This window comes from Bubalus bubalis, chromosome 1 (assembly GCF_019923935.1).
Source record: "Bubalus bubalis isolate 160015118507 breed Murrah chromosome 1, NDDB_SH_1, whole genome shotgun sequence".
NCBI classification, from domain to species: Eukaryota; Metazoa; Chordata; class Mammalia; order Artiodactyla; family Bovidae; genus Bubalus; species Bubalus bubalis.
Genome location: NC_059157.1, coordinates 162,253,109 through 162,270,540, shown reverse-complemented (window position 1 = coordinate 162,270,540; position 17,432 = coordinate 162,253,109). Strand labels below are relative to the sequence as shown.

General features: G+C 43.7%; 1 protein-coding gene across 1 annotated transcript in view; it reads right to left on the bottom strand.

Moving 5' to 3' along the window:
• The window catches only part of MINDY4B (MINDY family member 4B), a 42,715-nt gene extending 28,970 nt beyond the window's left edge, over positions 1 to 13,745 (bottom strand). The window contains exons 1-4 of the mRNA XM_044940613.2: positions 13,639 to 13,745; positions 13,084 to 13,111; positions 11,251 to 11,418; positions 6 to 125 (exon numbers count right to left, since the gene is read on the bottom strand). Of these exons, the coding sequence (XP_044796548.1) occupies positions 6 to 125; positions 11,251 to 11,418; positions 13,084 to 13,111; positions 13,639 to 13,745 (423 nt within the window). The remainder of the gene's footprint in view (positions 1 to 5; positions 126 to 11,250; positions 11,419 to 13,083; positions 13,112 to 13,638) is intronic.
• Between the last annotated feature and the right edge of the window lie 3,687 nt (positions 13,746 to 17,432).

The window sequence follows — 17,432 nt, the reverse complement described above, 5'->3', positions numbered from 1 at the left end:
CTTACCTTTCCCACTTGCAACGCAAAAGCCAGGTCAGAAAAAGGCTCATGAAACTGGAAATAGGCCTTTGTCCAGTCAGAGCTGAAGACCTGGATGGTATTTCCAAAGAGGGTCTGGCGCAGTTTCTGAAAAAAAGGGAACAAATGGTTCAAAGGGTATTCTTCCTAGACACAGCCCTTAGCAAACAGCCCTAAGCCAGGTGGTGGAATCACGGAGGTGGGCCTGTCCCTTTCCTAGAGTCAGGTTAGCATGTTACTCTGTTCCTCTGAGCGTGATTGTCCAGCCTCTGCAAAAGGATTGCATCAGGTTCTCTTAGGACGCTTTATCCTGAAGGCCCAGAGCGTCAACTCTGCGCCTGTTGTCCCCATCTGAGTTTAGTCCCTGTGTCTGTCTCACCCTCCATTGCCAGCCATCTTCCCTGCTCGCTCTTACCATCCGTGATGAGGCTGCAGTTCTGTTCTCATGCCTCTTGTCCCTCCATCCATGACTCTGGAACCTCTACCTCTCCTGCCTTTGGGTCTTTCTCTCTTGCTTAGAAAAAGGGAATAGGCAGGCCTCTATGATTGTAACCTGAGTGTGATAGTGGTGTCAATGGTATTCAACAAGCAGCCTCTGTAGAATCTTTATGTTTTTTTCTGGGTACTCAGCAGCATGTTGAGATTAGAGAGGGTCTTTTAGAAAATCCCAGAAAGCTTGGTACAAGCCTTTGTAAACCAAACACATGACAAAAAGGGAATGCCTTTATAACCAGACACACAAGAATCTTTTAGTATGTGTTAGGTCCTATATGGGGTATAGATGCGTAAAGAGTCTAACCTTGCAACCATGTCCAATAAAGAATGTGTGACATTCCATTAGACAAAGTGCCAGGAGTGAAGACGACTTCTGACTGAAGCAGTCAGTGAAAGCTTCGTGGAAGAGGTGGCATTTGAAAGAGGTTGGCAAATGGCATCTAGTATTTATTGAGCATTTTCTGTGCTCCCAGGACTGGGCTAAGTGCTTTGAGTTCATTATGTTAATTTAATTCTTTGAGAAAGGTCCCATTTTATAATTGACCATTTAAATTGACCATTATGAAATGACCATTTTATAATTATCCTCCTTTCACAGGAAAGTATTTGCAGAAGATCACCCAGCCAGAAGAAGCCGAGCTGGGATGCACACCCAGTCTAACAGCACTGAGCCACCTCCCAGCTTCAACCCTGTATGTGCCTTCCTTAGGACTGTTGTCATTTTTATGTGCTGATCATTGTTGAATTAATAGTGCTCATTAGCTTGGGCCACTCTTTGATAATGTAGAAAACATTTAAAATGTTTATTTAAATATGTAAAAGGACCCTTTACACCATGTCCTTAATGGGGAATCAAAGTCACTTGCCATAATAAAAAATAGAGAAAAGCAAACACCATATGTTAATGCATATATATACATGAAACCTAGAAAAATGTACTGATGAACCTATTTGCAGGGCAGGAATAGAAGCGCAGACATAGAAAATGGACTTGTGGACACAGTAGCGGGAGAGGGAGGGACGAATTGAGAGAGTGGCGTTGACATATATATGCTACCATGTGTGAAATAGCTAATGGGAAACTGCCGTATAGCACAGGGAACTCAGCCCAGTGTTCTGTGATGACCTAGAGGAGTGGGATGGGGGAAGCTGGGAGGAAGGCTCAAGAAAGAGGGATTTATATACACATATAGCTGACTCATGTTGTTGTACAGCACAAACTAACACAACATTATAAAGCAATCAAAATTGCTCTATAACATTATAATAAAATTAAAAATTAAAAAAACTGTACAGAATAGTGACCAAAAGTAAATACATAAATATATAATAGAAATAAAATGATCTTATTGAATCATGGTAGAAACCATTTTCTATGAAGTCTCTGACTGAACCCTGCACTCTTTTTAATTAAAAAGAGAGATGGTGGTGGTGGTATAGTAGCTAAGTCATGTCTGACTCTTGTGACCTCATGGACTGTAGTCCACCAGGCTCTTCTGTCCATGGAATTTCACAGACAAGAGTACTGGAGCGTGTTGCCACTTCCTTCTCCAGGGGATCTTTCTGATCCAGGAATCAAACCCAGTCTCTTCAATTGCAGATGGACTCCCCCATTGCAGGTGGATTCTTTACTGACTGAGCTACAAAGGAAGACGTGAACATGTCCTTAGTGGTCTTCTCCCTGGCCTGCCAGAGTGAAGAGGGGCCTGAATTTCCATGATGCAACTCCATGTTATTCAATGTCACTTACTGCCGCAGCCCCAAACACCCCATACTCCAGCTCAAGGACACATCCCACACTCTGCAACAGACCACACAATGGCCTGTCACTTGTAAAGGAGGGGAGGTGGGGCAGAGAGGAAGACCTACAAATGCACATACATGGTACCAGGGTATCTGGGGACAGTGAGCAGTTCAGTGAGACTAGAACATTGCATGTGTGTGTTCCAGGGTCATGGGGCAGAAAGTCAGTGGAAGCTCAGACTGGAAAGTACCTCAAATCTGATTCTGGAGAGTTTTGAACAGCACGCTCAGGCATTTGGAGCTAGTTGAAGAGTGTGGACAAATGGAACATGGAGCACAACTGATCCAGAGCCAGAGTACCTCTTCTCAGCAGTGCGCAGAGCAAACCCTGATGGTTTCCAAGGACACATGCAGGAGAAGCATGCATCTGAAACAGTCTTCTCAATGTCTGGCCAGGGTCTGCTTCCATGTGTCCATGTATGATAAGTCGCTTCATTTGTGTCCCACTGTTTGTGATCCCATGGATTGTAGCCCACCAGGTTCCTCTGTCCAAGGGATTCTCCAGGCAGGAATACTGGAGTGGATTGCCATTTCCTTCTTCAGGGGATCGTCCAGATGCAAGGATCGAACCCATGTCTCTTGCATCTGCTGCATTGGCAGGCAGATTCTTTACAACTAGTGCCACCTGTGGCTGGAGTTTATTTCCTGGCCACCCCGCTCCTACCTTTGAAAGAAAAGATTGTCTCGACAGAGAAAAAGGAGTACAGCAAGGCCGTCAAAGGCTGTATATACCAAGAGAGTCCCTTGGACAGAAAGGAGATCAAACCAGTCAATCCCAAAGGAAACCAACCCTGAATATTCATTTAAAGGACTGATGCTGAAGCTGAAGCTCCAATACTTTGGCCACCTGATATGAAGAGCTAACTCACTGGAAAAGACCCTGATGCTGGGAAAGATTGAAGGCAGCAGAAGAAGGGGACCACAGAGAATGAGATGGTTGGATGGCGTCACCAATACAATGGCCATGAACTTGGGCAAACTCCAGGAGATGGTGACAGATAAGGAAGCCTGGCATGCTGCAGTCTATGGTGTCTCAAAGGGTCAGACATGACTTAGCGACTGAACAACAACAGAGAAAAAGAGGCAGATACATTTCAGAGTGAGAAAGAGCCCAAAACTGCACTTGAGGGAAAATGATGTGTCCTGTGTCTGTCAAGGGGAGGGAGCAGAAGACACAAAGGCTGCTCTTGGAAGACAGAATTGGTGTGCACTCTAACCAAAAAGGGCCACCAACTCCTGGGCAGAGGACTGCATATGGATGGAAAGTGTTTCTCTGACATCAAGACTGCATACAACAGAAGGAAAATGGCTCACTCCTGACTCCAGGGTTGAGAAGCCCCTGCTCTGCTCCTTGCTGACAGATTTCCAAACCTAAGACTTTCTTTGCTTCTTCTGAAACAGGGATAACCCCTGGCTCAGCCCCTATCCCTAAAATGGAAAGCCATCCCACTGCAAGAGAAGATGTATGGAAAAGACTCTGGGAATCATAAGTGCTGGTATTACCTCTGTGAAAACACAGTCTGTCTATGCTGGAACGTCTTATGGTGCATGGAAGAAAGTTCCAGCCCAGATGGAAAAAGACCAGAGACTGGCAGGAGTAAGGGAGGAGAAACCGTGAATAATGTGACAGACTAAGACTGTCAGAACTAAGAAAGCTTAGAATTCAAATTCAATTGAAAAATTCAGTAAGCCAAATCAAACTCCTGTTTATGTTACCAGCTGCCCCTTCCAACTTAGGGAGCATTGCCATCCAAATGCATCTTGGGGAGGCCTGGAGCAGACGAGCTACAGGCCGCTCGGGGTAGCCCCCACCGGCCAGCATGGCAATGAAGATGACCCACCTTACTTATGTAACCCTGACTTTAAAAAAAAATTTTATTGGGGTATAGTTGATTTACAATGTTGTGTTAGTTTCGGGTGTACAAGAAAGTGAGTCAGTTATCCATATGCATATATCTACTCTTTTTTAAGATTCTTTTCCCATATAAGTCATTACAGAGTATTGAGAAGAGTTCCCTGTGCTATACAATAGGCCCCTGTGTGTGTGTCTGTGTGTGTGTATGTTAGTCATTCAGTCATGTTTGACTCTCTGCGACACTGTGGACTGTAGCCTGCCAGGCTTCTCTGTCCTTGGGAGTACCCAGGCAAGAATACTGGAAGGGGTTTCCATTTCCTTCTCCAGGGGATCCTCCCAACCCAGGGATTGAACCTGAGTCTCTTGCATTGCAGACAAGTTCTTTTACCATCTGAGCCACCAGGGAAACCCACAATAGACCCTTACTAGACATTTATTTTATATATGAGTGATAGTCACTCAGTTGTGTCCGACTCTCTGCAACCCCATGGACTAGAGACTGCCAGGATCCTCTGTCTGTGGAATTCTCCAGGCAAAAATACTGGAAATATTTCTCCAAAAATACCGGAGAAGGAAATATCATTTCCTTCTCCAGGGGATCTTCTCCACCCAGAGTATCTTTATATTATATATATTTTATATATAGTAGTGTGTATATGTGGAGAAGGCAATGGCACCCCACTCCAGTACTCTTGCCTGGAAAATCCCATGGATGGAGGAGCCTAGAAGGCTGCAGTCCATGGGATCGCTGAGGGTCGGACACGACTGAGCGATTTCACTTTCACTTTTCACTTTCATGCATTGGAGAAGGAAATGGCAACCCACTCCAGTGTTCTTGCCTGAGAATCCCAGGGATGGGGGAGCCTGGTGAGCTGCCATCTATGGGGTCACACAGAGTCGGACACGACTGAAGTGACTTAGCAGCAGTGTGTATATGTCATTCTCCCAGTTTATCCCCCCCAACACTGACTTTCACATCAATATAATTTATAACAAGAATAACCTGACACGCAGTAAACGATACATATATTTTATGCTGCCTGGTAACTAGACACAAATGGTTGCTGCTGCTGCTAAGTCGCTTCAGTCGTGTCCAACTCTGTGTGACCCCATAGACGGCAGCCCACCAGGCTCCCCCATCCATGGAATTCTCCAGGCAAGAACACTGGAGTGGGTTGCCATTGCCTTCTCCACATATACACATGAAAGTGGAAAAGTCAAAGTGAAGTCGCTCAGTCGTGTCCGACTCTTAGTGACCCCATGGACTGCAGCCCACCAGGCTCCTCCATCCATGGGATTTTCCTGGCAACAGTACTGGAGTGGGGTGCCATTGCCTTCTCCCAGACACAAATGGTAAATGGTCCTAATAAATGACTGTAATGAGTGTTATTGTTTAACACAGTCAAGTGGGGTTTGTAGTTTTTCTCTCTTTACTTTGTTAGTTTTCCAGGAATACTTATCTCTCTTTCCTGATTGCTGTGATGATAATAAGGATGATGACCATTATTTCTCTCTCTCTCTCTCTCTCTCTCACACACACACACAGAGAGAGAGAGAGAGAGAGAGAGAGAGATGCACGCATCCACAGATCATTCTTCCCAACAGATTCATTTCCTTACCCTGACTGCCTTGTCTCTTGTCCCTGGGCTTAGAGTTTCCCTGTGATCACCTGTCTCTATCCATTGCTCAGCCACATCACCATACTTCACAACTTGAAGTAGAATAATTCTCTTTGAAGCTCCTTCCCTGAATCCTTTCCTGCTTTAGAAATTGCTGGACCATTGTAGAATCAGAGAATGTAGACCTAGTGAGTCCGAAGACATTTCTATATCAGCCCACCAAGTAGAGTGGCAATCTCTAGGCCTGGTCATGTTCACTGTCAGTTTCTCAACATCTGGGGCAGTACCTGGTACACAAGAAGTATTTGTTGAATAAAAATCTAATTTGGCCCTTTCATTTTACAGTTAAAGAACTTGGGGCCCAGAGCAGTGAAGTGGTATGCCCAAGGTCACATAGCTAGTAAATGGTACTGCCAGATCTCAAATGCAAGCCTTTCAGCTGCCACCAGTCAGGGTCCCAGCAGGAAACAGATGGCACTCAAGTCAGGATAATTGACTTGAGGAAAGTTTAATTCAGGGACTGTTTGCAAAGATGATGGCTGCATGTGGGGAAACCACAAGGGCTAATGTAGAGTGCCAGAGCTACCAAGAATGAGAAGTTGTTATGTCTCCTAGACCTGGAGGTGGGAAAGGAAGAAAAGAGTCCTGGGGGAGCACTGCCTTCAAAGGAGAGGGATTCTGCCAGCTTGCTCAACCTGACTTAATTCCCATCCCTCCCTCCAGGGCTCCCATTGTTCAAACTCAACAAGAAGTCAGAGAAGGGAGCCCTGTTGATGAAGGGAGTACAGCTCAGTCTCCAGGGCAGTAAGCAGAGTGGCAAGGGGTAGAACAAGTGTCTGAAGGGGCACACGGATGATATCCACTCTCCTGTACTGAGATGCTTCTCTTGGAGATTGTCCAGAGGCAGTGAATTAATTAATTAATTAAATTAAACATCTACTCAAAACCATCTATTAGACCTGTGCTGACAAAGGTCAGCCAGACCTCTGTCGATAAAGGTCTGTATAGTCAAGGCTATGGTCTTCCCAGTGGCCACATACAGTTGTGAGAGCTGGACCGTGAAGAAGGCAGAGCAATGAAGAATTGATGCCCTCGAACTGTGGTGCTGGAGAAGACTCTTGAAAGTCACTTGGACAGAAAAGAGATCAAACTAGTCAATCTTAAGGGAAATCAGCCCTGAATACTCATTGGAAGGATTGATGCTGAAGCTGAAGCTCCAGTATTTTGGTCATCTGATGTGAACAGACACATTGGAAAAGTCCCTGATGCTGGAAAGGATTGAGGGTAGAAGAAGAGGGCATCAGAGGATGAGATGGCTGGATGGCATCACCAATGCAATGGACCTGACCTTGGGCAAACTTTGGGAGATGGTGAGGAACAGGGAGGCCTGGTGTACTGTGATCCATGGGGTCGCAAAGTGTCTGACATGACTGGGCGACTGAACAATAACAACATGCTGAATTTGGATGAATTCCAATTATTAGGACTAATTATCAGTTACCAGGCTCTGGTAACTCAAAGCCAACCCATTGCCTGTTATCATCTGTTAGAGCTTCATTCTTCTGGGTCTCCCCCAGAATATTTTTATCTCGCATATTACATTTTTTAGATGATCCTGCTGGGTGGCATTCCAAATAACCACTAGGCAAACCCCTAGTTTTGTTTACTGGCTGCTGATAAAAGAGGCAAGAAGAATGTGTTCCAGGCTGGGTTCTGCAGAAGGGTTGGCTCTGGAGGAAGATGGAAACTGCTGCTGGTGGGAAGATCAGCAGCTGTGGTGGGGGGGAGGGGGGGGAGGCGGTGAGATAGCGGGAGGGAATGGACCCTGAGGAGGACTCTCTCCTTCTCCGAGGACCTCACCTGGGTCAGCAGCCTGGCTGGCCATTCATTACACCACACCACCACACACACTGTAAGATGTGAGGCTGGGGAAGGGAGAAGGCTGTGGAACTGGATATAGGGCAGCAAAAAGCAAGAAACAGGAGAATTAGAGACAGCGAAGGGGCCTTGTGTGCATTGCCCACCCCTTACTTTCTCAACGGATTCCCAGCAAAAAGCGTGTGCCAATGTCAGGAAGTCCCATGCATCCCAATTCCAAGTGGAGGGGGACAGCGAGAGTAGCAGGATGATGACAAAAGGTGCTCTCATGTGAGAATGAGGATCCAATCGCTCTGAAAATTTGCCAGGCGGCTACACTGCCGAAAGGTCCTTTAGAACTGGTCTGATCCAGCTTCTACACTCACTCCTGGATATGCGTATTCAGAGTCCCAAGGCTCATCATCTTGAAATCCCAGGGTGTGTTTAATTAATGCTGCTGCTGTTTAAAGGACACACTATCATCCTGTCCTGATAATTGGAATTCGTCCAAATTCAGCTTTTTTGAAGAAAAATCAATTCTCTCTTCTTCTGGGACTTCCTTAACACTCCATCAAGTCTGATTCTTTTGTCTCCAAGCCTCTTCCAAAGGGAGAGAATTATCTTGGAAAAGTCACTGAGGAGGTCTCCAATTGCATCATGTCTGTGTTTGTAGACAAGTGGGAGAATTCAGACCCAGGCTCACTGGTATAAAGAGAAACTAGAAGACTTTGGAAACATCGGTGACTGCCTTTTTTTTCCCCCCTGTTTTTAAAATGCATAAAGGCATTTTAAAAAGTGCAGTTTTGGGGATTTTTTGGGTGGGGGGTGGGTGTGCTGTGCCACACAGCATGTGGGATCTCAGTTCCCTGACCAGAGATCGAACACACGTGCCCCACCTTGGAAGCGCAGAGTCCTAACCCCTGGACCTCCAGAGAAGTCCTATAATGGTGTTTTAAAAAATAGATTGTCCATGCACATGGTTCAAAATCCGGAGAGCACAAAAAGCTATGCTAAGAAGGTTTCTCCCTGCCCTGAGTCTTTTGTCCCTCCACCCCTCCCCCCGCCACTACTGTCCCGATTTTAGGAAATCGTCTGGAAAATTCTGTGTGCATTTGCAGGCAAATACAGTACAAGTATAGAATCATAGTTTTCTCTGTTTTGCGTATAAAAGGTAGGCTATTTCCTGCTTCCTGATATGTGTAAATTTTAAAATGACCTTCTCCATAGAAATTCATTGGTGGCCAGTAATACTTGTTTATTAAAGATTGAAAATAAAAGATGCTTATTCCTTGGAAGAAAAGCTATGACAAACCTAGACAGAAAAAAAAAAAAGCAGAGATGTTACTTTGCTAACAAAGGTCCATCTAGTCAAAGCTATGGTTTTTCTAGTAGTCATGTATGCTTGTGAGAGTTGGACCATCCATACAGAAGGAGGCTGAGTGCCTAAGAATTTATGCTTTTGAACTGTGATGTTGGAGAAGAATCTCGAGAGTCCCTTGGACAGCAAGATCAAATCAGTCAATCCTAAAGGAAATCAACCCTGAATATTCATTGGAAGGACTAATGCAAATGCTGAATTTCCAATACTTTGGCCACCTGATGCGAAGAACTGACTCATTGGAAAAGACCCTGATGCTGCAAAAGACTGAAGGCAGGAGGAGAAGGGGACGACAGACAACAAGATGATTGGATGGCATCACCGACTCAATGGACCTGAGTTTGAGCAAGGTCCGGGAGATGGTGAAGGACAGGGAAGCCTGGTGTGCTGCAGTTCATGGGGTCACAAAGAGCTGGACATGACTGAGTGATTGAACAACAACAAAGACCATTCATTAAAGACCTGGTACAGTAAAATACAGATACACTCAGCCCTCTGTCTCTGAGGATATTGGGGGACCGATGGTACTAGGCAATTTTATATAAGGGACTTGAGTGTGGTGGGCATTGGTTTCCTCTAGGGGGTGCCTGAAACCCATCCCCCAGGATACTGAGGGATGACTTCAGTTGCCCTAACTACTGTTCTTATAGCACATTGTAGGCAGAATAACCATGGAGGCTGGAGACTTTAACAGGATGACACTTTACCTGTCTTGATTATTCAAAAGGAGAGTGATAAACTAGATGTCTGAGATACAAGTTAAAGCACCATCCAGGGGCTGGGCCACCAATGAGCCAAGTACTGCATCTCTGAGAGCCCTGCCGGCCTGTCTGCCTGGGACATCCGGCATTCGAGTATAAGGGGGAAGGTGGGTTGAGGCAGAAAGATCTGTGATGATGAGACAGAGCATGTGTGCCTCCCAGCACTTTTGTACCACAACTCCAGCAGTGGAGAGAGTTGCTCCATGGAGCCTGTGAGGATGTGCTTGAAGATGAAGAACATGGGGGCTGTAGTCTCTGTGTGATGATGTCCCATCTGGGAGCCTGAGGAACGGTTATGGGTTATGTTGAGGTTGGAAATACTGCAGTAAGGGCCAGCCTGGCCTCTGGGCTCACAAGGCAGGTGGAGACTGTGAGGTTCCCCCAGAAGGGGGTCCAGCCCCCATCCCCACTCCCAGCGGGGATCCTGCCTATGGGGCACAGACTGCGGAACTTTCTGTCCATGGTGGCCTGACTGCAGCCTTGCTGGTCTTTTCCCGGATGGTCAGACTGGTCTTGGGTGTGTTCTGAGAGTATACCCAGGTGCAGGGCAGCATATCCTCAGGAAGAAAGTACCTCTTCCTACTTTTGTTCTTAGGGCCTCAAGGGGAGGCCTCTGCCTATGTCTCTAGAATATAGTCTGAGGGGATGGGCTGAATGTGGAGAAATTATCCCTGATGTTCACTGTGATTGAAAGGGTGATATTGGAGGACAATCCTGTTGGAAAGATCGCTCGGCCTCACTGGTGCTTTTTTTCCTTTCCTTGATCCTTGGTTTTGCTTCCCCAGGTCCCAACCACGCCTCATTGACCATGACAGCTGGTCCTTTGGCCACTTGCCAAGACATTGCCCCCAGCCCACACAAGAAGATGTGGCTGGGTCTCTGCCTCAGCCCCTCGCCTCCACCTTGGTCAAGGTTTGAATGGAGCAAATGGTCCCTGAAAACAGCAGCTTCCAGATCCACTTGGATTCTCAAACTTTTAGGTTCTCTTCAAATCTTACTATTAGTTGGCACCCCAGAAAGTGTTTCCTCCTTGGAATCATGTGTTTGCTGTGGGACTGAGCCGGGGAATATTCCCCATCTTCCTCCTGTCCACACGGCACAGGGGTCCTTTCTCCCACATCTACCTCATTTTTCCACCTTTGCCATCTTTATCATCTATCCCATGCTACCTCATATGGTCAATTATTTGAATTTAACACCCTCATACCTTCACTTTTAGCGGTCAAATTGAGGAAGTCAATAAAGAGAGACTCCGAGTTTGGGAAGGAAAGACTGTAACATCACCAGTGTCCTTGAAAAATACCACGCATAAGTCATTTTCATTATATTCTCCTTTAGCAATAACAACTGTCCGTAGTCTTATCTTCCATAATACTCTCACATGACAGCCGATTAGATTCCCCCAGACTTGTTGTTTGGGGAAGATTACGTTTCGTTTCATGTTTAATTGACAAGCTATACTTACTGTGGCCATTGCTAGGGAGACAGGAAAGCCGCCCGATTTTGAAGAGATGATAGAGGGTTTGGGAACAGAACAAAGGCGACTTGATGGCAAATGTCCTTGTCCTTTTGGCTGAGGCCTTCCTGTCCCATCTTCAGTTTCACCAGCAGATATAAGGTCACCTTCATGATTCTGTGTAAAATGCCACCACCACCAAAAAACAAAGCAAACAGCTGGTGATGACCTTTCCTTTGCTTGCCTTCTTTTCTTTTGCTCCCTGAAATATCAGTGTTCATAAAATGTTATCTCCCTTTTAGAGATGTCTGAAAATGATCATAAATAGATAAAAAAGAGGCAGAAAAGCCCCAGTGTCTGTGTCAAAGGGGTTCTCCCAAGTTTTATGTGACTTGATGAGGTTAAGTGTAACTATGGAAACATAATTAATGCTATCAAGACCTTGACTTGAAGTTGTGTTTATAGACAGTTGTAAATGTTACTGTCTCTTGTTTTGAGGAGACAACATTTTATAAACAATGAGTGAATCTTTCTAGTCTATACGAAGTATTTCCCATTATATTGTTAACTGGCCAATAAACAAAATCAGGTTACCGTCTTTTAATTCTCTCAGATTCCTGATCCCTAGCAAGTGCGTGCAATGATTTTCTTCCTTAAAAAAAACCACTCCCATCTTTAAGAAAAAAAAATCCATTTTTACTTTTCTTAACTGATTCTTATAGCATTTAAATATAAGATAGCATCAGTTCTTCTTCCACTTGGTTTAGACTTCTATCCTAATGTCATGAAACATGTCTGACCAATTGGTAGCTAAAACATGAAGGAAACTGCCTTCCTTGTTTTCTGCATTCCTAGAGGCTAAGATACTTTATCTCAGAAACACAGCATCCCAGTCATAGACTACTAATGGGATAAGATGCATTTTGTAAATTACATGGAAAATCTTTACATTTGTAGCAGGGGGTTTCCCCCACCTTGCGGAAAGCTTAACTCAACATTTATTTATTTTTTTCCTTGCAAAGATTGTTTTATCTTTTGACTATTCTATTCCCCCAAACGATAGCTAGCTCCATTTAATACTTCTAGGACTGAAATAGAAGTATTCTCTCTCTGACTGTAATGTAGACTGGCTAAGAGAGTTTCAGCAGAAATAATAAGGTTTTTGATCTTGTGTTACTTGGAGCAAGGTGCTTTAGTGCTATAGTTAAAATATTAATAATTCAGTTGTTTGACTGTATTATACATTAGTGCCAGGAAAATCACCTTAATATTTTGTGCAGAGTTGGTTCAGTGATTGAATTAATATCTGAAATACAAAGCCCGTTACCTTCTAAGCTTTTCAGGTGACAGGAGAGGAAAACATCTTTCATCTTATATTGTATAACAGATTTTAAAATACCTTTTAACATCTGAATTCAGTCATCTTTTCCTTATTTGAAGATGGTGAAGGAAAACAATTTTTCAGGAGCTGAATCAATATGATAACTATTTTCAGAACTACTTTTCTTCAGGATCACTGAAGCACTTGGATGTCAGAATCTAGTGCTGTTGCACAAGTGTAGGAACTCTAGATTCTCATATGATTTTTATTTTTGAAAATAATAACCATATGGTGCTTTTAATGATGCAAAGTAGCTCGTAAAAGTAAGAAGAGATTTCTAAGAAAAAAAAAAGCACAAGAAAAGATCTCCAACAGAGTTTCCAGTTTTGTGTTTTCACACATTAAATGCCAAGTGCCCGAGTGACATTACATGCACAGAATAAATGGAGATTATGCTGTTAATGTGATTGTTTGAAGAAGCAACTAGAGGAAAACACTCTGGCTTTGAGAAAAGTAATTACCTGAGAAGTTGTATTATTGGTTCCCAACCTATAAATGAAAGAGAAAACATCAAGAAAATTACTCACTCTATTCAACCCTTATTCCTTCAAACCTCCTCAACCTCCACTTTGCTTGGGATGCTTTTTCTGAAAACAGTTATACCTGAAGCATTTTAAATGTAAATCTGTAATGGAGACTTCTCACATAGCAAGCGTAAAAGCTGGTTGTTTAGCCACATAAAATCCCCCTGGTTCTAGGGAAGCTTCCCTGGTGGCTCAGTGGTAAAGAATCCACCTGCCAATGCAGGAGACAGGGGTTTCATCCCTGATCCAGGAAGATCCCACATGCCTTGGAGCTGTGCGCCAAAACTGTTGAGCCTCTGCTCTGAAGCCCAGGAGCCATACAGCCCATGCTTTGCAACAAATGAAGACACTGCAATCAGAAGCCTGCGCACCACAGTAAGAGAGTAGCCAGTGTAGCAAGGAAGACCCCCAAAAGACCAAAAATAAATATATAAAATTTAAAAAAAGAAATCCCTCTGGTTCTAGAGGATTGAGAAAATGAGAACATCTTACCGGTTACAACTAAAGATTTCCCTCCATTTGTCAAGAAATAAAAGCTTTCTAGTTATCTCCTCTAAATCCAGCTCTTGGGAGCTTTGTGCCTCTTCTGAGGGCTCCATAATTATCAGATAATGTAGAGAATTGGAAGAAGGAAGTTGTTCAAATGGGAGAGAGAGCGGGCTGGCAGTGAAATGAGTTGGCTGGCAAAGATGCTCAGGTGACGTGTGTGCAGTCCCTACCTTTTGACCAATGAGGAGATCACTCCACACAGTTGCAGCTCTGGGCTTTTTGTAAGACCTTGCTGTCAGATCATGATTAAACTTTCATTAGGGGTGGAATACTTCTCTGTGTTTCTTCACTGTATGGATACCATGAATATTTAATCCAAGACACAGATTTATAAACAAAAGGACTGCAATTACTTATCTGTATCAAAGCAACTGGGATAATTTAATTGATGAGAGATATCATATTAGTGGAATGTGATAGCACCTTATGCTGTGTTGCCTCCTTGGAAATGTGTAGTCAAAGAGACTAAAAGCCATCATGATGATATTGAAAAACAATATCAACTGCTATTGGGTAAAGTGTAGGCTGAGGAAGAAACTGGCCATATCAAGGCCAACTTGATATGCATTTTAGCACACAGAAACCTTACACAATTTGAAGAAGGACTGGTTTGATTTCTTTCTGGGATAAATTTAGAAGTATGTCTCTTCCTATTAGCTGAATGAATTGTAGCTTTAATAACTGGCATAATGAAGAATGTTGATGGTTGTGATGGTTAATTTTATGTACCTAACTTGTTAGGCTATGGTACCCAGCTTTATTGACTACACCAAAGCCTTTGACTGTGTGGATCACAACAAACTGTGGAAAATTCTTCAGGAGATGGAAATACCAGACCACCTTACCTGCCTCCTGATAAATCTGTATGCAGGTCAAGAAGCAACAGTTAGAACCAGATTAGAACAATGTACTGTTTCCAAATTGGGAAAGGAGTATGTAAAGGCTGTATGTTGTCACCATGCTTATTTAACTTATATGCAATGTACATCATGCAAAATGCCAGGCTGGATGAAGCACAAACTGGAATCAAGATTATTGGGAGAAATATCAATAACCTCAGATATGCAAATGACACCACCCTTATGGCAGAAAGCAAAGAGGAACTGAAGAGCCTCTTGATGAAAAAGAAAGAAGAGAATGAAAAAGGTACCTTAAAACTCAACATTTAAAAAACTAAGATCATGGCATATGGTCCCGTCACTTCATGGCAAATAGATTGAGAAACAATGGAAACAGTGAGAGACTTTATTTTTCTGGGCTCCAAAATCACTGCAGATGGTGACTGCAGGCATGAAATTAAAAGACGCTTGCTCTTTGGAAGAAAAGTTATGACCAACCTAGACAGCATATTAAAAAGTAGAGACATTACTTTGCCAACAAAGTCCATCTAGTCAAAGTTACGGTTTTTCCAGTAGTCATGTATGGATGTGAGAGTTGCACTATAAAGAAAGCTGAGTGCCAAAGAACTGATGCTTTTGAACTGTGGTGTTGGAGAAGACTCTTGAGAGTCCCCTGGACTGCAAGGAGATCCAACCAGTCCATCCTAAAGGAAATCAGTCCTGAATATTCACTGGAAGGACTGATGCTGAAGCTGAAACTCCAATACTTTGGTCACCTGATGTGAAGAACTGACTCATTTGAAAAGACCCTGATGCTGGGAAAGATTGAAGACAGGAGGAGAAGGGGATGACAGAGGATGAGATGGTTGGATGGCATCACCTACTCAATGGACATGAGTTTGAGCAAGCTCTGGGAGTTGGTGATGGACAGGGAAGCCTGGAATGCTGCAGTCCATGGGGTCGCAAAGACTTGGATATCACTGGGCTACTGAACTGAACTGAACATTTAAACGGTAGATTTTGAGTAAAGGAGATTACCTTTCATAACGTGGGTAGGCCTTTTCCTATCAGTTGAAGACCTTAAGAGAAAAGACAAAGATCCTCAACAGAAGAAAGGGAAGTCAGCCTGTAAACAGCCTTCAGACTTGAACCTGCAGTGTCAGCCTCTTCCTGGACCCCCAGTCTGCCAGCCTGCCCAGTATATTTTAAACTTGTCAGTCCCCACATTCGTGCAGCCAATATACATGAAAGTGTTAGTCACTCAGTTATGTCCAACTCTTTGCAACCCCATGGACTGTAGCCCTCCAGGCTCTTCTGTTCATGGAATGCTCCAGGTAAGAATACTGGAGTGGGTTGCTATTTCCTTTCCAGGGGATCTTCCCGACTCAGGGACAGAACTTGGGTCTCCCACATTGTAGGCAGATTCTTTACTGTCTGAGCCACCAGGGAAGCCCTGGCCGATATATATGTGTATATATACTGAAAGAGAGAGATTCTTATATCCTGTTGGTTCTGTTTCTCTGGAGAATGCTGAGAAATACAGTGGGTTGTTTTTTTTTTTAATCAAAAACAAATACTGGTTATCAGAAAAGGATTCCTATCTTTTCTGTTTGAAATTGAACCTCTTAAGCAGGAGGTCACTTTCTCTATGACATTTCTGATTATAACGTTTGTAAAATCTTGGGAAGACTAACAGGTCAAAGCAAAGAGGCTATGTGGATTTATTACGACTAGAATGAGGATCAGAGCTGAGGGGACTGATTGTATATGGAAATGCAGCAAGATACCACATCAACCACTTTTGCCTGAGGATGCTCTACCTCCAGCTTTCTTAAACTAACTTTTAGTGATTGTTTAACCATTTAATATTCAGACGTCTCATAAACTTCCTTTGGGTTAAGTATTTTTGTTGTAAACATAAGAGGCATAAAGAAATTCTTTTTCATTTCCTCCTTTATAGTTTTAATGGTGGCTTGGAACTATGGGAATGCAGGGGACAGGTAGGAGAGCAGAGTGGTAAAGAGCATGGCCTCTGGGCCCCAATTGTTTTGAATCATGTTTTCACCTCTTGCTAGCTGTATGGCCTTGGACTAGTTATTTAACCTCTTTGCGGCCAGTTTATTCATCTGTAAAATGGGAATAGTTGCATATCTATGAAAATGGTATATCACTTACTTGCTGCTGCTGCTGCTGCTAAGTTGCTTCAGTCGCATCCGATTCTGTGCGACCCCATAGGCGGCAGCCCACCAGGATCCCCCATCCCTGGGATTCTCCAGGCAAGAACACTGGAGTGGGTTGCCATTTCCTTCTCCAATGCATGAAAGTGAAAAGTGAAAGGGAAGTCGCTCAGTCATGTCTGACTTTTAGCGACCTCATGGACTGCAGCCTACCAGGCTCCTCATCCATGGGATTTTCCAGGCAAAAGTACTGGAGTGGGCTGCCATTGCCTTCTCCGATATCACTTAACTTACACAGGTCTTATTTATCTTGTTTAGTTTAATCCTTAAAAGTAGAGTGCCTGAACCAAATGATTTGGTTATTAAAGACTTTTGCTACATAATGCCAAGTTTTACCATTGTTTGTGAGCATCCCTTGCCCAGTCCCTCTTGTTCCTTGTATTCCTAAATTGGAATTTGTTATCCCATTGTTTTCAATCAAGAAAGTGCTGTCTTCACTTCTCTTATCTTTCTTTGCAGTTAGATGTTGATAAAGGTTCTAGAATAGAAAAGACTGGTCTGTAGATGACATCAGGAGTTAAGAATGTGATTTAGCTATATTCAGAGGAAGGCAGTCTCTCTTGGGCATTTTGTCAAAGAACTTAGAGCAGGAGCCTGGGTGTAAGAAGTAGAGTGAAAAGAAAAGATAGAATTGGGGGATCTTGAGCCAGATCTGGAGAGA